The sequence below is a fragment of the Monopterus albus genome, unplaced genomic scaffold (genome assembly GCF_001952655.1).
Source record: "Monopterus albus unplaced genomic scaffold, M_albus_1.0 scaffold29.1, whole genome shotgun sequence".
Taxonomy (NCBI): domain Eukaryota; kingdom Metazoa; phylum Chordata; class Actinopteri; order Synbranchiformes; family Synbranchidae; genus Monopterus; species Monopterus albus.
The window spans coordinates 4,429,029-4,456,684 of record NW_018127909.1 but is presented as its reverse complement, the minus strand read 5'-3'; the positions used below and the strand labels follow the sequence as shown (position 1 = coordinate 4,456,684).

General features: G+C 41.5%; 2 protein-coding genes across 3 annotated transcripts in view; one reads left to right on the top strand and one right to left on the bottom strand.

The window, feature by feature from the left end:
* The first annotated feature begins 283 nt into the window (after positions 1–283).
* Positions 284–10,774, top strand: LOC109958029 (Kv channel-interacting protein 2-like). Of its 2 annotated transcripts, none has more exons than XM_020596337.1 (9): positions 284–742; positions 7,349–7,447; positions 7,677–7,801; positions 7,952–8,021; positions 8,785–8,855; positions 8,972–9,079; positions 9,166–9,270; positions 9,875–9,937; positions 10,146–10,774. In XM_020596337.1, the coding sequence occupies exons 1-9, from the start codon at positions 670–672 to the stop codon at positions 10,260–10,262; spliced, it is 831 nt and encodes a 276-aa protein (XP_020451993.1). In that variant the 5' UTR covers positions 284–669; the 3' UTR covers positions 10,263–10,774. The 2 variants fall into 2 exon arrangements, with proteins under 2 accessions (XP_020451993.1, XP_020451994.1); XM_020596338.1 differs by having other exon boundaries at positions 10,054–10,232.
* Positions 10,775–12,165: 1,391 nt separating this feature from the next.
* The window catches only part of jupa (junction plakoglobin a), a 21,909-nt gene continuing 6,418 nt past the window's right edge, over positions 12,166–27,656 (bottom strand). The window contains exons 3-17 of the mRNA XM_020596279.1: positions 22,292–22,341; positions 21,690–21,857; positions 19,724–19,977; positions 18,782–19,020; positions 18,303–18,504; positions 17,778–17,922; positions 17,509–17,612; positions 17,042–17,380; positions 16,466–16,618; positions 16,179–16,298; positions 15,942–16,092; positions 15,276–15,397; positions 14,988–15,027; positions 14,011–14,149; positions 12,166–13,058 (exon numbers count right to left, since the gene is read on the bottom strand). Of these exons, the coding sequence (XP_020451935.1) occupies positions 14,043–14,149; positions 14,988–15,027; positions 15,276–15,397; positions 15,942–16,092; positions 16,179–16,298; positions 16,466–16,618; positions 17,042–17,380; positions 17,509–17,612; positions 17,778–17,922; positions 18,303–18,504; positions 18,782–19,020; positions 19,724–19,977; positions 21,690–21,857; positions 22,292–22,304 (2,157 nt within the window). The 5' untranslated portion in view covers positions 22,305–22,341 and the 3' untranslated portion in view covers positions 12,166–13,058; positions 14,011–14,042. The remainder of the gene's footprint in view (positions 13,059–14,010; positions 14,150–14,987; positions 15,028–15,275; positions 15,398–15,941; positions 16,093–16,178; positions 16,299–16,465; positions 16,619–17,041; positions 17,381–17,508; positions 17,613–17,777; positions 17,923–18,302; positions 18,505–18,781; positions 19,021–19,723; positions 19,978–21,689; positions 21,858–22,291; positions 22,342–27,656) is intronic.

The window sequence follows — 27,656 nt, the reverse complement described above, 5'->3', positions numbered from 1 at the left end:
TATGAGGTGTATATAATGTTCCATATAATGTTTTTCAGCGTGGCCATGCTGCCTGCATTTTCTAAAATATGAGTGAGTCATCTGTTAACTCCGCTCGTCCAGCCCAAGGACGTGAAGCTGCCGTGGTATTGATCCACAGGTATTACGTCTATAGCGCGTCAAAGCTGTTCAAGTTCCGAGCCAAGGTGAGGCCATCTATCAGCAGCTACACTCCCCCTCCCTCCCTCCCTCCCTCTCCTCCTCCGTCGCTCCTCTCCGCTCTGTGTTCTGGTGTCAGCTCGGACAGATGGAGATGCTCCAGCTACACGGTCATTTTTGGGGGATGTTTGGTCAATCAGCACAGTAAAATCTGCAGGTTTCTCCAAAGCACCTACTGTATTTTATTGCGTGTGAACCTTAAACCCACAGAAGCCCTTCAAAGTGAGTGCCAAGAGTGATCTGTGGACGTGAGCGCGCACTGACGCTGCGCGGGAGTTTGGACAGAGGAAACAGGGACACAGAAACGCTTTGCGCGGACCTTCCCTCCGTTTGGAGCCCACACAGACTGATGCTTGCAGAAAAGTGACATGAAAGCAGAAATGAAGACGCAGAAGTGGTAGACGAGCTGCGACGCGCACACAGATCCTGCAGGTTCGGCGCTGTGGTCTGGTAAGAAACCACCAAGCAAACATGAAATCCAGGAGTCAAGACCCGAGTTTGTCTGACTCCAGAGAACTGGACAGATCTCACGACCCACTTACAGGTAGGTAGCTCTTTCTGCTCTTTTCAAAAACGGAACAGCTGCATGACTTTCCGCTGTTTGCTGGCCTGGCTTAAATCTCCAGTCACATCTGCACTGATGAGAGTTTACGTTGGCTTTTCAAGAGAATCTGTTAAACTGCTGTTTACAGTGGGTGACTTGGGTTTATATTACATTGTTTGTGTTGTAGTTACATGGGCTTTATCTTGGGATGAACTTTACATCACTGCCTTAACCTGATTTAAAGAAGAGTATGTAGTAGATTTAGGCTGAAAACATGTTGTGTTACTGTCTCTCTGTAGCCTACAGCCATCGATCAATTAATCAATTAGTCCACGAGCAGGAATACAGCAAATGCCATTAATGATTTATGACGTTTAACAAGAAAAAAAGCCAAGCACTCCCAGATATTCTAATCTTTTCCAATGTGAAGACTTGCTCCTATTTCTGATTTATGTCAGTATAAACACAGCATGAAGATATTACCTTGGGGTCAAAAAGGTAGGTATGGACATTTTTTCCCATTATTTTCTGGCATTTTCTATTACTAGATTGACTTCCGAAATATTTATCAGATTGATCAATAATAAAACTAACCATTAGTTGCAGCCCTAAATAACAGATCAATACAATTTTTTTACTGGTCACCTTATTATTGAGATGCACTATGTTTTTTTTTTTTTTGGCAAATTAGCTCTGAAAAGTGCAGTGTGAATGATACAATACACACAAGAAAAACAAAAGCATCAAAGTTAAGGTGCTTTACAAAGATGTGAGAACAATGTGGTATATAATCACACAAAAGCAGAAACCTGGTAGTGAACTCGGTATTCTCATCATGGTCATAGGTCAAATAAACACACTGATTAAGTCTGAGGAAGAGAGGAGTGTGAAAATAACACAATATAAGAAATAAGAGAGTGTGACCACGCCATTTAAAATTACACCTGTCAGTGTGTGTTCCAAGTCTAATTTGATCCGCGAGCCTCAGCTCTTTGTCAGACTTTCTCAGTGTTTTATTTTCCTCATAAGCGCTTGCAAAGACAGGCCTCTTTACAGATCACACACACGCATGCTTGGTGCTTTGTAAGGTCTGTCAGTCTCCAGTTTGGTACTGACTTGGGGTTAAACATTTCCTGTCTTGGTTCATGGGATTTTAAATGTCATATGGTCTACAGTTGTAATAGTCTCCAGTTGTAGCCTATAAATTAGTCGTAGTATCATGTCTGTGCAGTGTGGTGTGTGTTTGCATGACAAAAGCTAGCTAACATTTACATAGGTTTTTGTTTCTGACATTTCTTCCATTGATGCATAAAAATCCCAATGTTCAAAACCGAAGTGTTGAATTTATATGATGTAACTGATCAAAATAAATGCCCTTAAGATCATTCTGTCTGCATTGTTTACTGCCTGTTTATACTGCTTATTTTGCATTGTTTTGCACTGTTTGTTGTTGTTAACACTGCTTATTATATTATTATTATTATTATTATTTTATTATTATTGTTATTATGCTTATTATGTTACACAGTTTGGTTTACTGTTTACTTGCCCCTTGCATGGGGATATGCACATGCACACTGAGAGCCGATGTACCAGAGTCAAATTCCTCCTGTGTCCGACACAGCTGGACAATAAAGCAGATTCTAATATAGCATTCATGTTTTAGGTGCCAAAAAGAAATGGCTTCAGTCTAGACTGGTAGAATTTGTTGACATAAGACCAATGTTGTGTAGGAAAAAAATCAAATCCGGTCCTACGTAACTGATGAGTGAGGACACAGGAGGAGTCTGTGTGAGGACACAGGAGATCAAATGATCTGATGTAAACCTCTGGAACAGTCACCAGGGAGCTCAACATGTTGCTGGAAGAGCAAGTGTGTCATTCTAAACATGTTTGTGTGTGTGTGTGTGTGTGTGTCCATGGTTTCTATGAAATGGACGTCTATGATCTGAACCATGTCTTTCTGGAGGATTACGATAAGCACAGAGGCTGTTGCCCTGGCAACAGTAGCTTACAAACGTTCATTCAGCGCTGCATGACCCCCCTTAAGCTGCCACGACCTCCCAAGGTAAAATGTTTACACCAGGGAACCTGCAGGGTATAATAAAATCAACATCACCAGTCTGGATCTCTCTACAAACATTTACACATTTTGACAAATAATTTTATTGTTAATGAATCATTTACTGTTACTTTTATGGGTTTTTGTCTTTACTTATCCCTGTCTCACTTTGTAGGTTATATTTAGGAGAAAGGATTAACTTTATAGAGGACACTGAGGCCATGACATTTTTTTCTGTGGATTTGGGAGATTATTATTATTATTTTAAAGAAATATGTCTATAAATAATGAAGAGATTAAGCCATTGTATAACTGGTAACTGTATTTTTAAGAAAACCAAGAAAAACACTTGTGTATGAAACATGCAGCTGCCAATTTGGGAGGATTAAATTATTCCACTGTGTTTAATTTTACCTCCTTAGTCAGTGCTTTCGATTGCTACTTTTTTGTTTTTTTGCCAGAAACTTTGATTAGGCCCACTTTAGAAGTCTGAGGATTTATTGAAAATAAACTGAAATGCAACAATTAAGGCTGAAAAATCTCTTGAGTGGGTCCTTAATAAACAATGTACAGTATAAAGAATCACTGGTTGTAAACATGGATGTACCAAGAGAAGCAAGGCCTCCATCCTGGGAGCCCTTCCTCCAGCGTCTCTCACTGTTGTCCGTCCACAGTTCCAGCTTGAGTCGGATAAAAGGAGAGGATAAAACATTGTTTAAATGTGTTAATGACACAAGGGAAGGGTGTATTGATCTTCCTTAGAGAGCAGCATTTATTCAAATTGATTCCCACAATAAAAGTCACCCAGAGGGTCTCCACAGCTGATAAAAGGCAGCTGGATAATCTGAGATCTCAGCAGGTCCTGAGGTAACTGTTGACTTGGAGCTATTTAACGGTGAACAAACTGCACTTATATAGCTTGTTACCGATTCACCCGTCAATGCATTCACACACCATGCAAGACGCTGACTGGCCACGGGGAGCATCCTGGGGTTCAGTGTCTTGCACAAGGGCACTTCAACATATGGACTGAGGAGATTGGGACTCAAACTGCTAACCCTGTAATCAGGGGTCAACCTGCTCGACCCCTGAGCCACAGTCTCAGTCACAGCCTGCAGGTTCACTCTGTGCTGTAGGGCAGATGAAATTCTACCTTTAAAGTGCCTTTAATTAGTAAGTTATCTGCCTATGCTTTATCCTGTTGGGTACATTATCCCAGAAACAGAAAGTGCCCAAGTGACATGCATGTTTACACTCTGTCCAAAATCTTATGTCGGTCATAGGCAGGGGGAATAACACTTCATCTGAGGTATGGTAGACACAAGCTGCTTTTGTTGGACTTCTCTGTCAACATCAAACAGCTGCTCTATGAAAACATTTCAGTCAGTTAGAAAGTACCTTTGATCAGTGCCCTGCTCTAAAAATGTCAGCCAGTTAGAAAGAGAACAGCAGGGAAGTTTTTTGTTTTTATAGTCTCTCTGCAGATTGGAGGTTCAAGGCCCGACAATATAAAGCCCTGTTTTTCCTTGGGCGTCCAGCTGCTGTATTTGATTGTTTGTTTGACATTTCCTCAGTACCCACGGTCACTGATGTACATGATACAGGTAATAAATATACACACATGAACCTACAGTAATCACTCGGGAGCAGATCTTAAAGAACGACTGCACTGTAGTGTCATCCTGTTTTAGTTACAGTTTAGAGGTTCTACTCTTACCCACACTTTCTCTACCGTCGTACAGTTTCATGGGCCATGTCATCAGAAAATGGTTCACAGGCTTTTTTTCTCTGGTTAATGGGAGTGGGATTTGGTCTCCTGCAGTTCTCACTGCTGCTTCCTGGCTTTGTATTTGTTTGTTTTGTCTGAATTAGACCTCACACAGTTGAGTGTAATCTGACTGTGGTTCAACGCTGCCCTCTGGTGGCAGGAAGGATAGCACCTGAAAAAGAAAAATATTTATATTGGATAAAATATTACCCCTTTTCATTAATTTTAGAATAATGCATATCTTGTTTTTACCCTCATCCACAAGATGTGCTGGGGCTAATTTCAGATCCATCTTTTTCAACCACTGCTTTTGGTTAGAAAACATGCAGTTGATTTTTTAGAGAGAGGTCAGGAGTGTCCAACGTCTGCTGTGCTTACTGAAGGAGTGCACCTGCATTGGGGAAGGCAAAACATGCTTCTGTTTTGCAGCTTGATGAAGACGGGAAGACAGACCGTAATCCATCAAATCGCTATTATTGATAGGTTCGCTTGTAGCCTCAGTGAGTCAGTGAGTCTAGAGAACACAACTGGATTCAAAAAGTGAGGAAGAACAATAAAGAAAAAGGACAGCAGAGAAGTCCTGGGTTCAACCTATCGGTCCACACTTGAAGAATAAGTGGACAAAACCATGCGACTGCTCCAGAGAAAGAAGCCTATCAGATGCACTCTGAATTTGACTGAAAACTGATCTCGAAGCAGAAGAACCAGAGACAATCCTGAAACACATTCAGCATGCACCAGTGAAAAAGGAGACACCGGAATCTGTTGAAGCTGGGCAGACACTTCTGCAGCTGACTGACTGACACCTTGTCAACAGGTACTGTCAAGAGAAAGTGGAGAAGACGACTGTTTTCCTTGTCATTCATTTTACTTTAAACAGAGAAAAAAGTTGTCGTTCTGCTCAATGTAGCCTGCGGATAGTTGACTAGTAAAATGTGACTATAACTGCCATTATGATTTAAAGATCACAGGGTGAAAGGTCATGTATAATGCATGATTTATTGTTTGAATACTCTGTTAGATGAATAGGTGAGTAAGAATATGTTTAATTAGTTAATTATGACAGTTATCTGTGGCTGTGGTGGTAAATGTAGTGGAGGAAATCCTGAAAGTCCTTCTCAAAGGTCAAGTGACAAAGCCACGTTGTGTCTGTGAAGGCCAGTGTTGACCATGAGGGATGAGGTCAACACAGTGTTTGTGCATCTTTCTCAGCTCTCCTGTGCTCATCATTTTGTCAGCGTAAAACACTTTCCTGCTTACTGTGCATCTAAACATAATTCAAACCCACTGAACTTTGTTTTAAATTTTAGTTTCCTAAAATACTCATTAAGTCAGGAAAGTGTTGGGGATGTATTGAAGATCAAAATACCTGATTTACACTTGATTGAATGGTGCAGCCATAAAACAGATGTGGTTTAAGGTCATGATATAGCTTCAATGAAAGGTTGGAAACTGATTACAGGAAATATATATGAAATATATATCAAGCTGTTCATCGGTGTGAAAAAGGGTTTAATCTATCAAAAAGTGTATGTTATCACTGTTAACTTGGCTGTCAGCCTGATGGCCCACTTTGGTCCAGACTGAATTAACTGTTGGGTGGGTGGCTATGAGATTTGGAGAAAGCCATGATCTCCAGAGGATAAAAACACACACACCCAGAAATCACTCAACATTTCCACCCAATCTGAATCAGAGAAATTGATGTTGCCAGATTTAAATAATTTAATTTAAATAATGAAACTAGGACACATGCACTGTCATCACTCAGACTCCCCTCTCAGAGTGCAGGTTTACTTGTGGTTCCTAGAGTCCACAGAAGCAGAATGGGAGGCAGAGCCTTTAGCTATCAAGCTCCTCTCCTATGGAACCAACTCCCAGTCTCAGTTTTTAAAATCTGGCTGTTCAGACCAGGTCATAACTCCAGTTGTCTGCGCATGCACCTCTGCCACTAGCTTGCCACTATTACACATTACTAACTTTGTGTCTCCTTTCTCCCGTAGTGTGTCCTCTCTCTCTCTCCCTGTACCTTTCTGCAGGTTGCCCTGGCCCTGGAGCTCTATGTCTCTGACGAGCAGTCACCGGCCACATCGACCTGATCAGTGTTTGATTGTTGTGTCTTGTTGCTTTTCTTCTTTTGTCTCTCCTCTATCCACTCACCCCAACCGGTCGAGGCAGAAGGCCGCCCACCAAGAGCTGGGGTCTGTCGGAGGTTTCTTCCGTTAAAGGGAGTTTTTCCTCCCCACTGTCGCCAAGTGCTTGCTCAAGGGGGATTTGTTGGGTTTTCCCTATGTAATAATATTGATAACAGTAAGGTCTAGACCTTACTTTGTAAAGTGTCCTGAGATGACTTTTGTTGTGATTTGGCGCTATACAAATAAAATTTGATTTGATTTGAAATTAAATGTATTAATCATTAGCCAGGTCTATCTGGTAAAAGAGCACTGCTGCCTCACAGCGAGAAGGTTCCGGGTTTGAGCCCCGGCCAGCCCGATGCCTTTCTGTGTGGAGTCCTGACAGAATGTTAGACATTGAAACGACACTCTGTTTGACATCTGCGTCTCAGAGTTCAGATGGATTCAGTCATGTGTCGTGTCCCTCAGCCCTCACATGCTGATGCCGTCCAAACAAGTCTGACAGGTCACGCTGGTTCAAAGCCGAGTCAGCAAACCGTTTTGCACTCCAAGTTGGGTGGACAAGTGATTCAAAGTGTTTTGGCTCATGTTTTGGGCTGCTCTGTCTTCTTCTAATCTGTGCTGTGATTGGTTGCTTCCAGGTAATCCACAGTCCAAACCCAATAAAAAGAGCATAAAGCAGCGGTTCCTGAAACTGCTCCCCTGCTGTCGCTCTGGCTCCAGCTCTTCAGTTAATCAAAGCAAGTATCAGGACACATGCACTGTCATCACTCAGACTCCCTGTGATATGGATTCAGTCACTCAGAAAACATGGGCACCGATTCTTTTACACATCATCTGCTTTGTTTATTGTTTTGTTTCTCTTCTAATTTCTCCACTTTCACCTTCTCCTGTGGGCACAGCACTTCAAGGACACTGGTGTCTCTCAGGAAGTATTTGTTTCATTCCTCTCTCCATCCCTCCATCCAGGAAGTATAGCTGATGATGGAGAACTGTCAACAGTGTGTTACAGACCAGAGGGGCTTGACCGGCTTGTACAGCAGACCAAATTCAGCAAAAAAGAGCTGCAGGTCCTCTACCGGGAATTCAAAAACGTCAGTCACAGCTTCCTGTGAATGTTTAGTATCTGTCTGTGGATTAGTCTCATTATGTAGTCCCATGAGAATGTGTCTGTCTCTGTTACAGCACACAGTATACACTGTATATGTTTTTGCATCGTCATGATGATGTTCTGATTTCCACAGGAGTGTCCCAGCGGGGCCGTGAATGAAGAGACTTTTAAAACCATCTACTCCCAGTTCTTTCCTCAGGGAGGTCAGTCACACTCACTTACTCTCATGCCAACATTTATTTTATCACAATTGTCTTGATGTTGACATTAAGAGTCCAATTAGGCAAGAAATGTAGCTTAAATCCTGCTTTTACAGCTGAAGCAGAGTTTCATACACAGCCTCTGCTTTGACTCTGTAGTCATATGTTTGCAAAAGCAGCCATTCTACTGAATTTTATGGAACTTTGCTGTTACTGCGGTTTGCACACAGATTTGATTTAGACCTTAATATGTTGTCTAAACTTTCAAAAACATGAATTTATCACAGTACAGTAAAAACACGGGCTACCAATGTATATGAGCCCATTAAAAACTGCAGGACCTAACACTCGCCTCTGTTCTTAAGTGTGTAATGTGCCCGTGTCAAATTCTTTTATGTATAAACTAGAATTACTGCCTTGCGGTTGTATGTCTCCACCAGTCAGCCAAATTCATGGGTATGGAACAGATGGGAAGTCACAGTGACCTTTAACCACCAAAATTACAGGTCACTGTGTATCCTTGAGTCCAAGGAGTCAGTCGCGTCGTTCAGTTCATCCTTGAGTCCAAGCATTTGTGCCAATTTTGAAGAAATTCCCTCAAGGTGATCTTGAGATAAAAGGGCTGGATAAACATATGGACACCCAAAAAAAATAATGCCTCCAACTGTGGCTACAGTCGACAGAGGCGTTAAAAGTATGTTAAAATCTTGGTCATTCAGGAACATTGAGCTATTTGAATGGTTACTTTACTCTCTCTCTGTTCCAGATTCAAGCACATATGCACATTTCCTGTTTGAAGCCTTCGACACCCACAGCACCGGAGCAGTCAGCTTTGAGGTGATGTACATATATACTGTCACTTCACGCTCTGCTGTCAGCTATGTCTTTAACTCACTCCCAGTAATGTTATTAACTTTCCTGATCCTGAGTCAGTGTTTTTTTGCCTGCTGTAGGACTTTGCCATAAGTCTGTCCATCATCTTGAGAGGCTCCATCACTGACAAACTCAACTGGGCCTTTAACCTGTACGATCTCAACAAGGACGGCTGCATCACCAGAGAGGTACTCGAACCATTCACTGTCTCTTGTCTTATGTTTGTAACTCATGTTTTTTGTCTTATTTGTTTACCTCCCTTCTTGTTGCCCAGGAGATGACAGACATCATGCACTCAATCTATGACATGATGGGGCAATATACCTACCCCAGCATGAAGGCTAGTGCTCCCAAGGATCACGTCGACAGCTTCTTCCAGGTGAAGCACACAAACCAATAAACTCTACATCTTCCTTCAGTAATGTCAGTTCAAGTAATTCTTCAAAACACATGAAATTCACTCCACTTTAAAATGGGTTTATTTTTATAATGTGTTTTTACACAAGCGTAAGAGCTTGGCCATGTTTAGACTTCATTAGAGCTACTCAGCTGAAGCAGTTCATGCCATTTCCAAGTAATGTACAGGTTCACCATGTTGCGTGTGTTCAGCGGTCATGCATATCAACAGGCAGCGCTGCTCATTTAGCTAGCGACAGAACTGAATCTGCATGTGCTGAAAACATAGAGTTGTTTTTGGCTACTTAAAGGTACCCTGTGGAGTTTATGGCCACTAGTAGCACTACGGGGCGCGTCCCCGATTTGTTTGCTTCTTTTGTAGTTGCTAGGTAGCAGACAATGTCAACAACACAAGTTTTAAGACACTTTAAAAATCAGGAGGAAAGCAAATGCATTGAGGCTTCACAATGCATGTAGGTATGAAACACTGAATATTTATAGAAATGTCTTTGTTTGCATGAAAACTCCACAGGGCACCTTTAAGTAACCCTTTGAACCATCAGTGATTATGTGTTGTGTTTTCCCAGAAAATGGATAAGAACAACGATGGAGTAGTCACCATCGAAGAGTTCTTGGAGACATGCCAAAAGGTAATTTCAAGCATTTCACATTTAATAATGACGCAGCTAATTCCAACTACATTTCCATTCAAAAGCTATTGAATTGATTCAAAATACTGTACATCAATTTTTGTTCCTCCGTTCAGGATGAGAACATCATGCAGTCCATGCACATGTTTGATAATGTGATCTAAAACCCACTGGACACAAATGTAAGAGCGCCACTACTGTTCTTCAGGGCTCCAGCCAGAGGGTAGGTGGTGTTTCAGGGCCTAAACAGAGTGGTGACCCTAGGATACCTACCCCCAAACCAATGTCAGCGAATGGATTAGGCAGGAAATCTCACTCCAAATGACTGGACTGGATGTTAAGCGCACTGGAAGGTCAAGTCATGGTGTTTTAAAATTATGAGTGATGTTTCAAGCTGTGCAAACACAGCTCAGCAACACTAACCAGTGATGAACTGATGCCTCAAGAAATCAGAAGGTATGCACAACAGGCAGCTACAGTTTCTGCACCCTAACCCTTCACTCATACAAATGATGATCAGTAACTTATATCTCTACTGCATGTACAGTCCACATGAGCGAGAGAGAGAGACTGAGTGTGCAGACAACAAATGGAACACTATTGTAGAGTATCACACACTTTACTCACAGAACAAGTTGAAAATCAGTGAATAAATCTTAAAATAAGATAACTCCTTTGTGTCCCCGCTGTTCTTCTGGAGCTCACCACTCACCTCTGTTACAACACTGTAGATTGTGTCTGCATGATGTGTCTGTTTTGACTGGCCACTGAAATGTTTAATTCAAATGTTAATATATTTTCTATATGGACCTGGTGACAATGATGATGAAATATAAATAAAACCGCATAGTTCTTATGCAAAGCATCATTATTTTATTGACCACTTGGTGAAAAGATATTTTGATCCCCTGAACCCATTAAACCCTTCAGCAGTAACGAGCTGAGAAGCCGTTTCTGAAGTTCAGCAACAATCGGTTTTTTCTTTTTGAAAACATTTTCATTACACTGATCTATAACCAAAATGCTTCCAAGACAAAAATAATAAATCTTCACTAATACTGGACCACTGAAAACAAAAATGATATCCAAAAATTGATTGTTCTGGTTTATATGCCGTGGCACTGACAGTGCAAAAATGATATCCAAAAATTGATTGTTTTGGTTTATATGCCGTGGCACTGACTAAGAATTTAGCTTGAAAATGACCCAATTTTGCCAAATTACAGAAATATCTTCAACTAGAGCCAGAACTTGTAATAAAATCTCATGTTGGATCTAACGCTGCTTTTGGTACAGCGAGCTTCTTAGGCTGGTATTGTCTCAGGCACCACAAACCACAATTCATACCTCAGCTTTTATTGACTTGTTCTGCACTAAAGCCTTTGGTTCTAAAGAGCTTACCAGTTCTTAACTACTTTTTGGTTTAAGAATTTGAAGGCTGAACATTTTCTTGGCATGTAGAAAGATATTGCACATATACGATTATATACAGCACCACTAAAGCTTTTTTAAATTAAAATTAATCCTGGATGGCAATGCGCTTTTTGCTAATGACCACAGAATGAAGTCTTGAGGGACAGGCAACAGGCTGGTAGGAAACAATCTGGCAATGTGCAGGTGAATTAAAAATAAATAGGACAGACAGGAATCATGACAATGACAGCATATTAGTTCTTGTCTCTACCAGCAAAAATCTCAAAATGTGGTTTTTCAGTTTTCACTGTGGGTGTAATAAGACTCCACAAATATTCTATAGGACTTAAAGCTTCAGTATTTAACATAAGGTTGCAGTAGTATGAAACTCCAGATCAGTCCACCCTGCCACCCCAGCATTCCCTCTCCTTGCTCCACTACAATCTGTTACCCTTCGCCACGCTTTCTCCAGCTCTTCAGATATTTGTTGTTATGAAATTATATTAAATGAGAACACAACAAAAACTTACTGATCAAGTGGAAATAATTGAAACTCAGGTTGGTTAGAGAGGTCAGTCCTGCTCAAAACCTTTTAGAAGCTAATATCTCTGCACAGCTGCCAGAGCTGTTCAATGAGCCTGGGTCACAGGAGGCTTCAACTGCACCTCTCCACATTAAGATGAGTTTTAGAGCAGATTTCTACAACAAAAATATTTGAAAAAGTTATCTAGTGTAGCTATAAAACTGTTGGAACTAAATAAATATGGACACCACAACATGTTTAATATATTCTTTATTTTAATTAAACAAAATTTCAGTAAAAACTCTTAAGTAGAAAGAAGTTTCCCCATCAGTAGTTTGCTCCCCGACTTTATACTGTAAATCATGTGTTGACTAATGAACCAGTCTGTTGAACAAATCTGTAAAACTGCTCCACCTATGTTGCTGTTCTGTAAATTACTACAGGCACCAATGAGCTTCTCTTTAAATTCTGTTTAAAATCCAACAAGACATCTTTATTAGTGTTCTAGCCCAGAAAATAACTTACAAAAAGATGAGAAACAATTCATAAAAAACAAACTAACTTGTTCACCTGCAGCTGATTATGTGAGAGTGGTGGGCAGCCCTACGCTGCTCTTGCAAGGGTCTGTCAAAGACCTCCGCACTTCCTGTTTGTTCACTCCTAAAGAATTAGTGTTGTGAGAAAAAGAGGAGCCTTCTATCTAATGCTTCACCGGCTCTGGGCTCACAGTGGGAAGAAGATGACGTATATAGCGTCAGAACTACATCATAAACAACAGCGTCTGTTAAAAAAAGCATTAAGAAGGAAACCAGGTGGTGAGTGGGTGTACCGTACACCTCGAGCCACCTCTGGCAGTGTTTTCAACTTATATTCTCTTTTTTTGTTTCTTTTTCTTACAAAACAGAAGCCACATGATTATCATCACAAAATAAAAATCTCTTTGGCATAGAATACCCACCCCGAAGCATAAACACACACACGTACTCACACGCACACAACCTACGAGCATTATCACCGTCACAATTATAATCAGCAACATTAGGCTATAAAACAAAGTCAAGCCCTGTTAAGAGATTATGACTCCCGTACTCCGTGATAATTGCATATATTACATCAGGCTGAGAGCAAAGGGAATAATCTCCACCGACGCCTATATCCTCTTCTTCTTTTTGCCATTACATCCCACTGCAAGGAAATGAAAGACACATGATGAGAAAAAAAGAAAAATCCACAGAGCTGCTTTCACAGTGTTTCTGCAGGATCACAGACTGTCAACTGGCTTCTAACTTCAAAAGAAAACGGGGGGGAGCTGAAAACTTATTTTGCCTGTCAGGTTCTTCTCACGAGCAATGCCAGTGTTCAAACAGTTTGGCTATTTCAAAAGGAGAGACTTGTGTATTTGTGTTTTTGTCTGTTCTCATTGGTATTAAGTGGGCGGGACAAACTCCACCACACCAATCAGGATGAGAGCCACTCATGTTTTGGCCACAGAAGCATTCAAGATACACAATCTGAAACAATTTCAAAATTCTACATGAAACTCTTTTTCATTTCTAGATATATGGCTGTATACAACTGACATACTATACATTTATTTTGAAATAAAAATTACATTTTGGCCTAATTCATATGATGTCAGTACTAAAGGTTTTACACTTTAGCCTCAAAAACATTATTTTACTGCGACATGAATAACATCTCTAGAACATGTTGTATATATTTAATTGGCACACTTTTGACCTTCTTTCCCCCTTGTCTTCACGTCTAATCCTCTTTTACAAACGATAACAAGAGCAAAAGCTTCTTTTTTTTTTTAAGTCATTTGTGATATCCCTCAGAACGTATCAGTCAGCTTTTTATTCTTACTCCTTACCTGCATCCACATCTTTATTCTAATCTGTTTGAATTTTTTTGTATTTATTTACCTATTTAATTTTTTCTAAAAAACAAAACATTTGAATCTAATTGTAATGACAGTTAAGGCACTCCTGTGGTCCTAATGAAGCAGATTAGCTGAGTTTTAAGTGTTAAAATCTTAATAAACAATAGCTACATGTTTTTTTTGACAAGACTTCAGGGGCTTTCAATTATAACCAACCTATCCTGAGAGGCTGAGGTAATATTTGCATGTACTGACCTTTACTAAGGGTCATGGTACTGTTGTCTTTCTTAGTGCATGCCGCCAGAGAAATCATCATACATCATGTTTCCGTCCATGCCATCCATTGGCATTTCCTGTCCATATCCTCCATAGCCTTGGTAACCAACATCCAACTCTGCAAGAGTTTACAATACAATTTTTAAAACCAGACCAACAGATCATCTTTGCATCATTTGTGTTTTCAGGAGGGTTTATTTATTGCTGCTGTCATCATAGTGGCAACAGCAGTGTAGAAAATTGAACAAACTTGTGGAAATTATAAATGCTTTCCACATTTCAGGCACATTTTTGGAACAGTGTGATCACAGAGCGAAGAGAGGCTGATCCCTTTTCTCTACTTAGAGTAGGAGACAGAAAATACCAAGGCCATAAAAGGAGAAAAGGCAAGAGAAGGGAATTAGAAGAAAGATGCAGACACAGATAGGAGAACTCCAGAAAGGAGACTGATGAAGATAAACCTTTTTAGACAGACTGAGCAATGGTGAATCTCAAGAATAAGACTGAGGCATTATGCCTAAAGAAAAGTCCAAGGCTGATGTGACAGAAGAAATCAGGCTGTGAAGTAAAGTATTTCATTATATCCATTTGGTCACTAACAACAGCTGGAGAAAAGAAGACATTAACAACTACACAATGTACAACTTAAAAAAAGGAAAGAACAGAGTTGGAGAAGACAGACAAAAGAGGCCAAATATTTGAGTGATTTGAAGAGGACATCAAAATAATAAACATGAATAACAATCAATGCAAGCTAAGCCTGTGCTGGTTGAGTCAATGAGAGTATTTTTAAGTTAAAGAACAAACAAACAAGGTTTCTTTGGCAACCAAATGATAAATGGAATATGCAGGCAGCTACAGCAAGACATCCTGCTTACAGCATTTTAACCCTGTGATGGCGCGACCCCGCACTGAGGAATGTGCTGTATGTGCAAATTTCAGCCATAGTTACTCACCATCTGGATAGTTTGTATCCATGGGGACACTGTTGTGGGCCTGTAGAGAGGTCACAAATACAGGTCAGTCTCTTGTATATAGAAAACGTATTAAACATTTCATTTAAGATTATATAGTAAAGAGCCAGTTCAACAAAACCAAACTACTTCACCTACTGTGCTGCCAACATTGCATAAGGATGCTGAGGTGAGTTAGATATAAAAACAAAGAGCTGAAGGGAATAAAGAAATGTCTAAAAAGATTAACGTTTAATGCTTAGTTGCCAGCAGAGGGCGCCAGGCTCTTACCATCTCCCAGGCAGCGGGGTCGTGTTTGAACAAGGAGTGTGTGAGCTCCACAGACACTCGCTTCTTGTAGTCAGAGTTCTTATCCTCGGAGATGCGGAAGAGCACAGCAGCAGCATAAGTAGCTAAGGGGAAAGGGATCGGGATACATTCAGTGATGTATATAGATTATTTTTAATAATGTGTGTTCAATGAAAACAGATCAAATATTTCAACCTGGAATGCACTTTGAGAATTGTAGGTTTTAAAGATACAATACTAGTGCAAATGTCAGTTACTCTGTGACTGTATAGTAGCTATTTTCATTTATAGAAATACCCGAGGCATCATCGACATGGTGAATTTAGTTTTAATAGCTTGATATCTGGGATGTATCTGTGTAATGCACTGCTGTGACCAATTCTGCCATGGTCCTTGTATTATCACACATAAATGTACTGTAAAGACACATACTTTTACAATCTGTTATAGTTTAAACTTTGACACTGCATCCTACTTTATGATTGTATTTTTTATGTAGGCCTCACAAAATGGGCATAGTTATATCCAGTTCCAAGTACCTGGAAACTCAACAGCAAGTTGAATAAATTGACTATTCTCCACCTTCGACTGTACATACAATGCTACATTACAGTAAATTAATTGCAGTGCATTATCTGAGTGTCCTACCAATGCCCTCGTTGTTGGAGTGCAGCAGCTCCATCAGTGGAGCAGACGCCCCCTCACTGTCGATGAGCTCAGCTGACTGTTTGTCCAGTGCCAGCTCACACAGGACGCCAGCTGCAACACGCTTCACATTGTCCACTGGAGAGTAGAGCAGCTGGAGAAGAAGAGTAAGAACTGAAGTAAGGAAAACAAACATAAGACAAAGCAAGGAAATGTAAGGGCTTCAGTTTCCTCTGTTACCTGCACAAAGAGGGGAATGGTCTGCAGGTTGGCAATCTCTGCTCTGTTGATGTGATCTCTGGCCAGGATGTGCAGAGCGCCTGTGCTGCCCTCCACAATTTCCTCCATCCTCACTCCATCCTGTGAATAAAGATCGATAAAACAAAAGCTGACCAAAGACAGAAACGTACATTACTAGTTGTGGATAATAATCCACAACATAGTAATTTCCACATTTCGTTAAACGCCCACTCGCTCATAGTGAATCAGTGACCGTAAACTTTTCTTGACGCTAGCCTGTCATGTACCTGGTACGTCTGCTGGGCGGATGAGCCGTGTTTTTGGGCATCTTGATGGGCTTTGAGCAGCAGGTTGACCAGACGGGGAGTCGCCCCTGCATCCCTCAGGGGAGCCTGGTTCTCTGAGCACAGGGCCAGGTTACGGATGAGGCCAACCACAGCCTTCAGCCAGGGAGGAAATGCAGAGACATGATCATGACACGGCTCATTGTTATTGGTTAGCAAGCAAAAACAAGGCCAACAAACCACTTCAAGCTTTTTGTATATGACTTGTTTTTTTCTTGTGAAACACACTGTTCCTGCTGTGAGGTGCACTTCATGCTCTGTCGTGCTGACTGAGACTCTGTCCTTCTGCCCTATGTGCCATCCTCTTTGTCCATCTGTCCAGTCTTTCCCATTTTCCCCAGGATTTATCTTTAGACCAAACCCATTAACTCAGTGTTTTTTTTCTCCACAGCCTTTAAATCATGTTCCCTCAAATCACCAGCTTTCAGTCTGACCCTACATCCCTGTCTTAGATCCTTTCCACAATTTTCCTTAAACCACCCTATCTCAATATGAGCACACTCCCGTCCCTCCCTGTACCTTGATGACAGGCCAGTGGTAGGGCTGGTTGAGCAGCTTGACAATGGCGGGGATGCCATAGTGTCTCCTCACAGCATGCTGCGCCGCCTCAGACTGCTGGTGGCGTGAAGTCAGGTGGCGCAGAGCGCAAACTGCAGGTTCAGTCACATCCTCCTTCTCACCGGCACGCAATATGGCGTGGATCAGTGCCTCGACACCGTTGTTTTGGGTGACCAGAGTTTTATTGTGGGCATTGTTGCATGTGAGGTTAGACAGGATACCTGTGGCGCAAGTGAGCATGTTGAGGTCATCTGAGCTGAGCAGGCCAACCAGCACCTGCAGCAGGCTGTCCACGCCCTCCTGGAAACAAGAAAAGAAAGATTTCATAAAGTTCCTCGTGCAGAATTATGGGAAATAAAAAATAAAAAAAAGCTGCTGTTCAAAAAGAGAGGAGGAAACAAAGTTAAACAGTAAATGTGGTCACAAACCTGCTTGGTGGCAGCATCAGACAGGTTCCGGAGTGTCCACAGGCAGTTCTGCATCAGACGCTGGCTGGAGCCTTGAAGGTGTTTACCCAGAGCCTGCATCCCACCTGCAGGGAGATGCCAAATCACTCAGTAACACCTCATTAACTGAGCTGTCATACTGCACTGTGGTTGACAAGAAGCCACAGCTCAGGTAGCAGAAAGCTGACATGCCTCTATGACTACTTTATACACACAAGTGTGTACTGACAGAGGAAACGTATATTACATACCAGCCTCAACAATAGCGGGTTTGTTGCTGGGGCACACAGAGAGGACTTTGAGCACACGGCTTGTGGTCCACAGCAACTTCTCATAGTTGTAATTTGTCATGATGTGAACTAGACCCTCAGGACCACCATTGGCAAGGATAATCAGCTGTGAAACAGAGGGACCGTGAGTATGTGGATGTATGCAAAGAGCAGGTTAAGGGAAAACTACTTTTACTTTTTAATACTTGGGAGCCATCTGTAAAAAAAATCCTAACGGTTTTACAAAGCCATGATCTGTCCAGGCAGATTAACACCAGCTAATACTCTTTCACATTACTACTCTTAACGAATAACCACACCCATACCCTCACTATGCCAGCAAGTGAGCAACCCTGTTCACATGCCACACCCAAAACAAAACACATGTACCCACAAGCAGGTCAACCTCAACAGTCTCACAGTACAAAAGGTTGCCGTTATGACGTGTACCAGCTATTGGATCATGTGTGCTAGCACAAAATCTAACTGATAGTTACACATGCACACCTTGCTCTCCTGGTTGCCATAAGACAGCAGCTGCAAACAGTCTGTGGTGATGGCCAGGAACTTGGGGTTGCTCTTCTTCAGCAGGGGGACCATCCTCTGGAGGCCATCGGCCAGACGCACAGCCATCTTAGCTCCTTCCTGGTGCAGCAGCAGGTTGTGGAGCGTGGTGATGGCATAGAAAAGCACAGACTCCATTGGAGAGCTGACAAAGACACACAGATAAGAGTGTATCACAACACAGCATGCCCAGTCGTCCTACAGTAGTGGGATCTAATTTAATCCATCTGCCTCATTTACTTCTTGAATCTGTGATTTCCTACATATCCCAGAATGCCAGTCAACACACCCCACGAGAATGTGCCTAAACTAAACTGGTAGTTGGAATAATAATAATAATAATAATAATAATAATAATACATGCATCAAGTTGAAGATTTCATTCACATATGATCTGTTGTTCTGTGTCTGGCGGTAGCTACCTGAGCATGCGGACTAGAGCAGGGATGCCTCCACACTTGAAGATGGAGAGCAGGCCCTCTCTCTGGTGGGACAGGTTATGGAGGATGCTGGCTGTGGCCCGTGCAGTCTCCATGTCGCTTGTGTTCTGCATGGCACGCACCACCGCCGCCACCATCTGAGGGGACTGCATCAGTGCGCGGCGTGATGCCTCCTTGCGTGTAAGCTGGTTGACAATCTGGGCTGCCTTGCTCACCACCAGCTGATGAAAGATGACAGGGAAAAGGAAAGAATTGTTAGTGGCAGAAATAAGAATCAAAGTTATTTCCCATTATTTAAAATCGTACTCCTCTTATAGAAAATGATTAACATGTAGGGCTGCATCTGAGAGTTATTTTCATTTTAAATTGCTGAGTGTTAAATGAGATGATCATAACCACTCATGTCTGTACAGTAAATATCAAGCTACTGCCAGCAGCCATTTAGCTTAGCTCTGCATAAAGGCCAGTGTAGTCACTTCCTAAAATCCTGTCGTCGTTGTGTCTGGCCAAGCAATAATTCTGCAAGGAGATGCAACATGCAAATCAAAGCGCTTTAGAGGTGTTGGCAGGCGCATGTTCTTACTGATGGACAGAGTTGGACAGAGTCAGCTGTTTCCCCCGTTTCCAGTTTTTGTGTTAAGCTAAGCTCACCAGCTGCTGACAGCAGCTTCATACTTAGCACACAGACATGAGTGGTACTGAACTTCTTGTCTACCTCTCACAAGAAAGCAAATTAAGTGTTTTCTCAAATGTTAAACTATTCTTCTGACTTTTATGTTAATTAGCTAGTTGAGTAACTGTTTCAGCACTATACTCATGTATATGAAGTTATCACATAAGACCCTTACTCACACCATCCAGTAAAGACAGATTTGACCAAAATATCGAGCTATACGTGTTCAGGTGCAATTCTATGTTCATCACCTGGTCTTCATCATTGAGCAGCTTGGTAAGCTCGGGCACGGCACGTGTGGCCAGCTCAGCATCATCCTGGTAGTTGATCAGATGGATGATGGCTGTCTTGAGCATCTGGGAGGGCTCAGCCAGGCGCTGGACATTGGTCATCTGGGACGGGTCTGTCTGAGTAGACAAGATGGTGGTGCCTTCCTCCAGGGTCTCTGGGAACATCGCAGCCCGCACCCGTTGGGCTCTGGTCATTGTGTACTGGGTATCCAAGTCTGTCAAGAAGTGAGATGATGGTGATAAAACAGGCCGCCTATCATCTAAACAAATGCTATGGTGCTACAGTATATACATACAGTGGTGTGAAAAAGTGTTTGCCCCCTTACTGATTTCTTATCTTTTTGCATGTTTGTCACACTGTAATGTTTCAGATCGTCAAACAAATTTATATATTAGTCAAAGATAACACAAGTAAACACATCATGCAGTTTTTAAATGAAGGTTTTTATTATTAAGGGAAAACAAAATCCAAAACTATATAGCCCTGTGTGAACAAGTGTTTGCCCCCCTGTCAAAACACTGGTTTATCGCACCTGAGTTCAATTTCTCTAGCCACACCCAGGCCTGATTACTGCCACACCTGTTCGCAATCAAGAAATCACTTAAATAGGACCTGCCTGACAAAGTGAAGTAGACCAAAAGATCCTCAAAAGCTAGACATCATGCCGAGATCCAAAGAAATTCAAAACCAAATGAGAAAGAGAATAATTGAGCTCTATCAGTTTGGAAAAGGTTATAAAGCCATTTCTAAAGCTTTGGGACTGCAGCGAACCACAGTGAGAGCCATTATCCACAAATGGCGAAAACATGGAACAGTGGAGAACCTTCCCAGGAGTGGCCGGCCGACCAAAATTACCCCAAGAGCGCAGCGACAACTCATCCAAGAGGTCACAAAAGACCCCACAACAACATCCAAAGAACTGCAGGCCTCACTTGCCTCAGTTAAGGTGAGTGTTCATGACTCCACCATAAGAAAGAGACTGGGCAACAATGGTTTGCATGGCAGAGTTCCAAGACGAAAACCACTGCTGAGCAAAAAGAACATAAAGGCTCGTCTCAGTTTTGCCCGAAAACATCTTGATGATCCCCAAGACTTTTGGGATAATACTCTGTGGACAGACGAGACAAAAGTTGAACTTTTTGGAAGGTGTTTGTCCCATTATGTGTGGCGTAAAAGTAACACCGCATTTCAGAAAAAGAACATCATACCAACAGTAAAATATGGTGGTGGTTGTGTGATGGTCTGGGGCTGTTTTGCTGCTTCAGGCCCTGGAAGACTTGCTGTGATAAATGGAACCATGAATTCTGCTGTGTACCAAAATATCCTGGAGGAGAATGTCCGGCCATCCGTTTGTGATCTCAAGCTGAAGCGAACTTGGGTTCTGCAGCAGGACAATGATCCAAAGCACACCAGCAAGTCCACTTCTGAATGGCTGAAGAAAAACAAAATGAAGACTTTGGAGTGGCCTAGTCAAAGTCCTGACCTGAATCCAATTGAGATGCTGTGGCATGACCTTAAAAAGGCAGTTCATGCCCGAAAACCCTCCAATGTGGCTGACTTACAACAATTCTGCAAAGATGAGTGGGCCAAAATTCCTCCACAGCGCTGTAAAAGACACATGGTAAGTTATCAAACACTTGATTGCAGTTGTTGCTGCTAAGGGTGGCCCAACCAGTTATTAGGTTTAGGGGGCAAACACTTGTTCACACAGGGCTATGTAGTTTTGGATTTTGTTTTCCCTTAATAAAAACCTTCATTTAAAAACTGCATGATGTGTTTACTTTATCTTTGACTAATATTTAAATTGGTTTGACGATCTGAAACATTACAGTGTGACAAACATGCAAAAAGATAAGAAATCAGTAAGGGGGCAAACACTTTTTCACACCACTGTACTGGCTGGTCTGATGTAGCTTGTGATCTTACCGGGCTGGTCCCTTGTGACAGTAGTGGTTACGGTGTAGTGCTTGGAGGTGACCAAATCACCGTCATCATCTCTGACCGTATGGGCTCTGGACTGGATGCCCGAGTCTATGTCATACATCGTCTGCTGCCATTCTGCCACCTTCACCATGCCACTATCAAGCTCCCCCACTACCAAACACGAAGAGTGGAACAGTGTGAAGTCAGGTTGGAGCAAAGTTCATTTTTAACAGGTTTAACAAACAGTGAGAAATCTGACAATTAGGGATTAAACCTTATCATCAATTTTATTCTTACATTTAAAATTAACATTTTTTGTGTGTTTGCCTGGATTTTTCTCCCCAACAGAAAGTACTTCTACTCCACATAAACATTTTTACAGAAGTCATGTTTAGTTATAATTTAAGGAAGTGACTATACAGTATGAAAACAATAGGTGGAAGTAGGAAAGGTCATGATCAAAACATTTAAATCTCCTTTAAAAATGCATGCTATAAAATGAGGTGAGAAGAGTAAACCAAGAAACTGCACCAATCAAAATACACACTAATCTCTATATTATTAAAACTGAATTAGCAGAAAAGGAAAAAAGCTGAATGACTTACTTTGCATTGCCATCCTTGCCTCACGTTATCAGCACAACAATGGAGCAAGCCTAAAAACAGAAAGCCAAAGTCAGGATTTAGAAAATGATGAGCTTCACTACACGCATGCATCTTTTCATGAACTAATCAATATTCCAGCAAGGTCCCTGCTCTCTTAAACAGAACTGTCATTCAGTTTTGATGTGAATGACATTAATTGCTCATGTAATTAAACTAGTAGTTTATCTACATTTTCAGTAGCTTAGTAGTTCAACTACATTCACATTTGTGCAGTAATTGAAGTAGTTAAATGACATTTGTGTAGTGAACTACTGAAAGTACAAATAATTTTGGGCCAAAAAGGAAAGATTTTATTTTTTCTGCCAAAAACCTGAAAAGTCTTCATAAAGCTCAACACTGATGTCCCAGCCAGTGCTGCTTGTGAGCAGGTTCTCAGCACTGACAAGGACATTTTAATGCCCAAAGGAGCCACCTTTTGGATAAGAAGATCAGGAGACTCCTCCTGTGCCATATAAACAAGAGATTCTAAAAGACAGGCCCATTTAGACCAGTGCTCAAGCTGTTTATATGGTCTATGGTGTAAGTTCAAGACTGTTTTAGTTGGTAAGTTTGTACAAGTTAGATGCTGCAAAACGGACAAGCAACAATAGACCAGTGCTATAAAAGTCAGTCAAACAGTCGAGGTGCACTAATACATATATATTACACTTTATATTGTTGTTTTAGACAATACAAATCCAAATATATAATATCAGTGCAAAAAAGCCCAGGTGGGATTATTTTATTTAGGACAGGTTTGTTTTGGTAAATAAAATCAACTGAGTGTCATTTTTGCTAGCATACCAGTTTTCTTTTATTACGTTATAATTTTGTGTCACATTTACATTGTCAGCTTGATTGTTTTTTTTACAAATGATGCAAAGTAGCTGAAATGACTTGTTCCAAGTAATTTTAGTTTACCAAACTACATTTCTCTCTAGAGTACTTTAACTTGTTTCTAATGTAAAGTGATTGATAGTTTGTAAAACTACAAAGTTGTTTCCCCAATGCTGCTCACATGATGAGGCCCCCACCTCTCCAGCCAATGCACCCTGACCTTAAAATGACAATATAAAGCAGCAGCAGCAGTGACTAACAGTGGAGGAAAGGAGAAGTGAACTGTGAGACAGCTGTAAGACAGGAATGCTAGCCAGCCCATGTGACCTTTCACCCCGGGCCTCCACCCATAGAGCTGTGGGAGCAGCCTGCTTGACGCATTATAATCAGGAACCTGCTCCACAGGTTTTGACTCTACTGTGGGAGTGTGTGTGTGTGTGTGTGTGTGTGTGTACAGTGGTACTCCTCATGACACAAGACCCTAAACCTTTAAGAAAATGCCTGTGTTGTACCCGGTACTTTTTACCATACTGACTCTGAGAGACGAGGCAGTCCAAGTAACTACAAAACAGTGCTGATTTATTCCATGAACACAGGTAAAAATTAACATTACACGCTCAGGCATTTTGCACCTCCAAACTGCACACAGGCAGCTTGAAGATGAAAGACCCTGAACCCACCAGGCCTATACATTATATCCCCTTGGTTGGGCTAGCCCCATACTACACAGAAACGTCAACCGAGACGTCTCTGGTGCCAGCTTTGCAGCTGGTCATAGCAGTAGTCAAAACATGAAGCAAATCAATGTGTGTGTGTGTCTGTTGGTTAAGTGGTGTGTAGCTAAAAACATTCTCACGACCTCTAGTAACATGTCGTGGCTTAAACATAAGAACATATTATGGCTAAGGCTACAGTTATACACGTCATAATAATAATATTAAACACCCTGTCTGCTGACAGTCATCAACTCTTCTCTCTAGTTATCCTTGACCAGATGTACCCTGTAGAAACTCATAAGCATGACTAAGCATTTAACAGTCTAACTAGACATCCTATCTCCACTAAACATTTCTAATACATAAAGTATCCATCCAATATCTATCTGACTAAAAAAACCTAACACCTGCAAGTGGAGTCTGACTTCTGTTTGTCTTGTATCAAATACTACTACACACCATCCATAACTCTTATTGTATTTACTTTGAGCCTCATTAAATATATTACTAGTAATCTGACATTCTTAGGCATCTAATCAGACTTTATGTTCATAGTGCTTTCAATTGCGTAACCACCATGACACTTGTTGGTGCAAGTTTGTTCTACACCTCATCTTGTGTCATTAATAAATCACTCTCCTTGCTACATTTACTCAGTAATTCAGTCCTAACAAAGATCTCTTTTACTGTATCTCAGAGTAAAATATTCACATTTCCTCAGATCTACTATGCCTGATTTTAAATGCACTTCACTGTAAAATGTCAAAACAGGTTTGTACGTGTGCATTCAACACCTTTTGAATACCAGACAAAAGATCAAGCAAAAACATGCTGCTCCCTGTCAGAACATGTGGGACGGTGTGTTACATACATTAAATCTAATAAATATGAAGTGTCTCTATCGTGTTTCCTTTGAGGGTCCTCCATTTACTCCGTTCCTTGTTTACATTTTTAAAATAAAGACCAAATGTAAAAAAAAAAAAAAGAAAATTAATGCTAAAACGAGGCTCCACGGACCCAAAAGAACTTCTCATTGTCAGAAGATGAATGGATGTTTTCTTACATCACATTTCTGCAGTCGGAATGTCATCCACCCCAGGAAAGAAAGTGTGTCTGCATTTATAGTATCTGCCTAAAACTGCATGTGACATATGACCAACAACACAATGCATTCACTGTGTTGGTTACAAGTGTTTTCAGATGTCTGACTTATTACTGACCATGATGCTGAGCACAGTGCCGGGGTCCACTGTGCTTATGTGTACTGCACACACACAAAAAAAAGAGCGTGTTTGTTGATTTCTGCAAACACTGCAGATGCTCTAGAAGTACCGCGGGGCTCAACGCACGTCAAAGTCAACAAACAAAGGCTTCAACTGACAAAGGAAAAAAATATTTCCCTCCTTGAAGCTGTTTGTGCAACAGCTGGTTATGGCTTTCAGTGTGATTCACTGCAATAAGCAAGTGCTTTTCTTTACTTCTAATAAGACAAGTCAGGGCTAAAAGCCAGGGTGTCAAATTACAATAAAATTCTCAGAAACTAGCACAACTGAACAGTGTGGTGAGCACTATAATCTGAGTTGGTTTGAATAGAAGGAATTTGTGTCTCATCTTTTTGCCCTCTGGCTTTGCAGAAGGATGTGGCATGTTGTGTTTCTAGTGAGCCCAGCCCACTTTTTCTCCCCCATGCATCATACTGCATTGTGTGTGTGTGCGCGTGCTGTGCACATGTTCCTCCTTAGTTAGTGTTTGTCCCCAGTTTTCTTCTCTGTGACACTTCCATGGACCAGAAACAAGTTGCAAGTCCCCCACATATTTCTTTGAGGCCGCCATGTGTTATTTTATATCAATGTGCATGAGTCTAAAAAAAAAACGTTAATCTGAACTTGACGCTCTTGGAAGATCCCACCTTCACACACACTGCAGCGGCTCAGTGAGTTTCAGCTGGAGTGATTCTGGCATAAGATCATGTAGAAACAGGCCCAGAAGATTGTCCGTACTTGCAGCTACATGCTACGCTGTTTTACAGATAATGCACTGACTCATCAGGCTACAAACAGAAACTATGCTTGCAATCACTATGTATTCCTGCCTACTAAAGGTGTGGCCTCCTTGGAAAACTGTGACAGCTTGTATATCAAGATGATAAATGACTGCTGGTGATCATAGAAATGAGAATAAATTGACAGACATCAGACACACACCAAGTTTAAGTTCTGTTTCCTAAACCCTTTTTGCGCTGATTAAGCACTCAGACACAAGTGCAGAGTGCAGCTACTTCATTCAGACCATTGATGGACGGAGCCAATCCCGGCCGGCAATCGGGCGAAGGCGGGGTACACCCTGGACAGGTCGCCAATCCGTCGCAGGGCTAACACATAGACGAACAACCACACACACACACACATGCACACACACAGGCAATTTTTTAGAGACACCAATCAACCTAAGCTGCATGTCTTTGGACTGTGGGTGGGAGGAAGCTGGAGTACCCGGAGAGAACCCACGCAAGCACGGAGAGAACATGCTAAAAATATTTCATTGATCCACAGTTATAGGCACAGATGCAGCTGATACAGTGTCCACACAGAACCTTATTGTTCTCTGTAAATCTGAGAGAGTGTTTGTGTGGTCTTTGTTTTACTGGGCGAGGCAACATGTCCAGCCAACTGTTGCAATGCTGGGACACGCCTGCTAAATCGCCAAGGTGACCGAAACTCTGCTCAGGCACTTTACTGTGGTGTTTTTATCTGCTGACCCATCTAATGTCTGAAGCTATGTTCACTTCTTTGCTGCCAAGCGTCATTCCCTCTTGGGTTTTCTACTTATCTCTCTTCCCCCAACACCCAGAAGAACACGATTGTGGTCCAAAAAAAGAATAAAAAGAGAGAAAAATCAGTAAAGGCTTGATTAAAAATAATTTAAACAGTAAAAATAAAATAAAAACTGAGCTTAAAAAAACCCTCTTCTCTTGTACTGTATATTATAGTGATAGCTTTTACTGAGGCTTATTTGTCAGTCTCCCTCTCATTGTTCAGTGCTGACAAAAAGCTGATATATTGTGTACTCCTGACTGTACTTTGCTCTCTTCCAGTTAATGAGTAGATGCATCCTTTTACTCTCACTGTACCTTGCTCCATTATCATTATCACCACCATCCATTTACCCTCACAAAGGCCCAGAAACATGGAAACCACACTTTTTTTTTCCCTGAACAAAACATCTCACACCCATCACGTCCCAACAGCCTCTGGATGACTTTACAGGCCTCCTTCCCCTCCAGAAAACCCCTGCGCAGTAAAACCAGGAATGCGTATAAGTGAAAGTTGCCAGGGAGTGAGTTGCAACACAAAAGCAGAGATGGATACTGTTTAGCACTCGATGCTGAAATACTGGTGTGACATTCCTCACTAATGCAGTATATTCAGTCTGTCCTGTGTCCAGCTATAAACCTTGTGCTGAAAGTGTGAACACTATTTTATTCTTCTGAACTCACTGACTCACTCACAACCTGCTAACACTAACAGCTGTGAAAATGGACGAATAACTCAGATCTTAATCATGAGAGTCACTATTATTGTAGACAGGGAGTAATGTGTCTCTGCAGCAGTGACAGCCTCTCAACAAGGGCATGGCAGAGAGTGTGAACTGGGTGAGGCAAAAATACACTTAATGGCTAGAGGGGCTAAACTGTAGATTTCACATTTTATTCTCTTTAGTATGCTCCCAATAATTAAGTTACACAGCTGCAAACCGAGTATAGTTATGAGAAA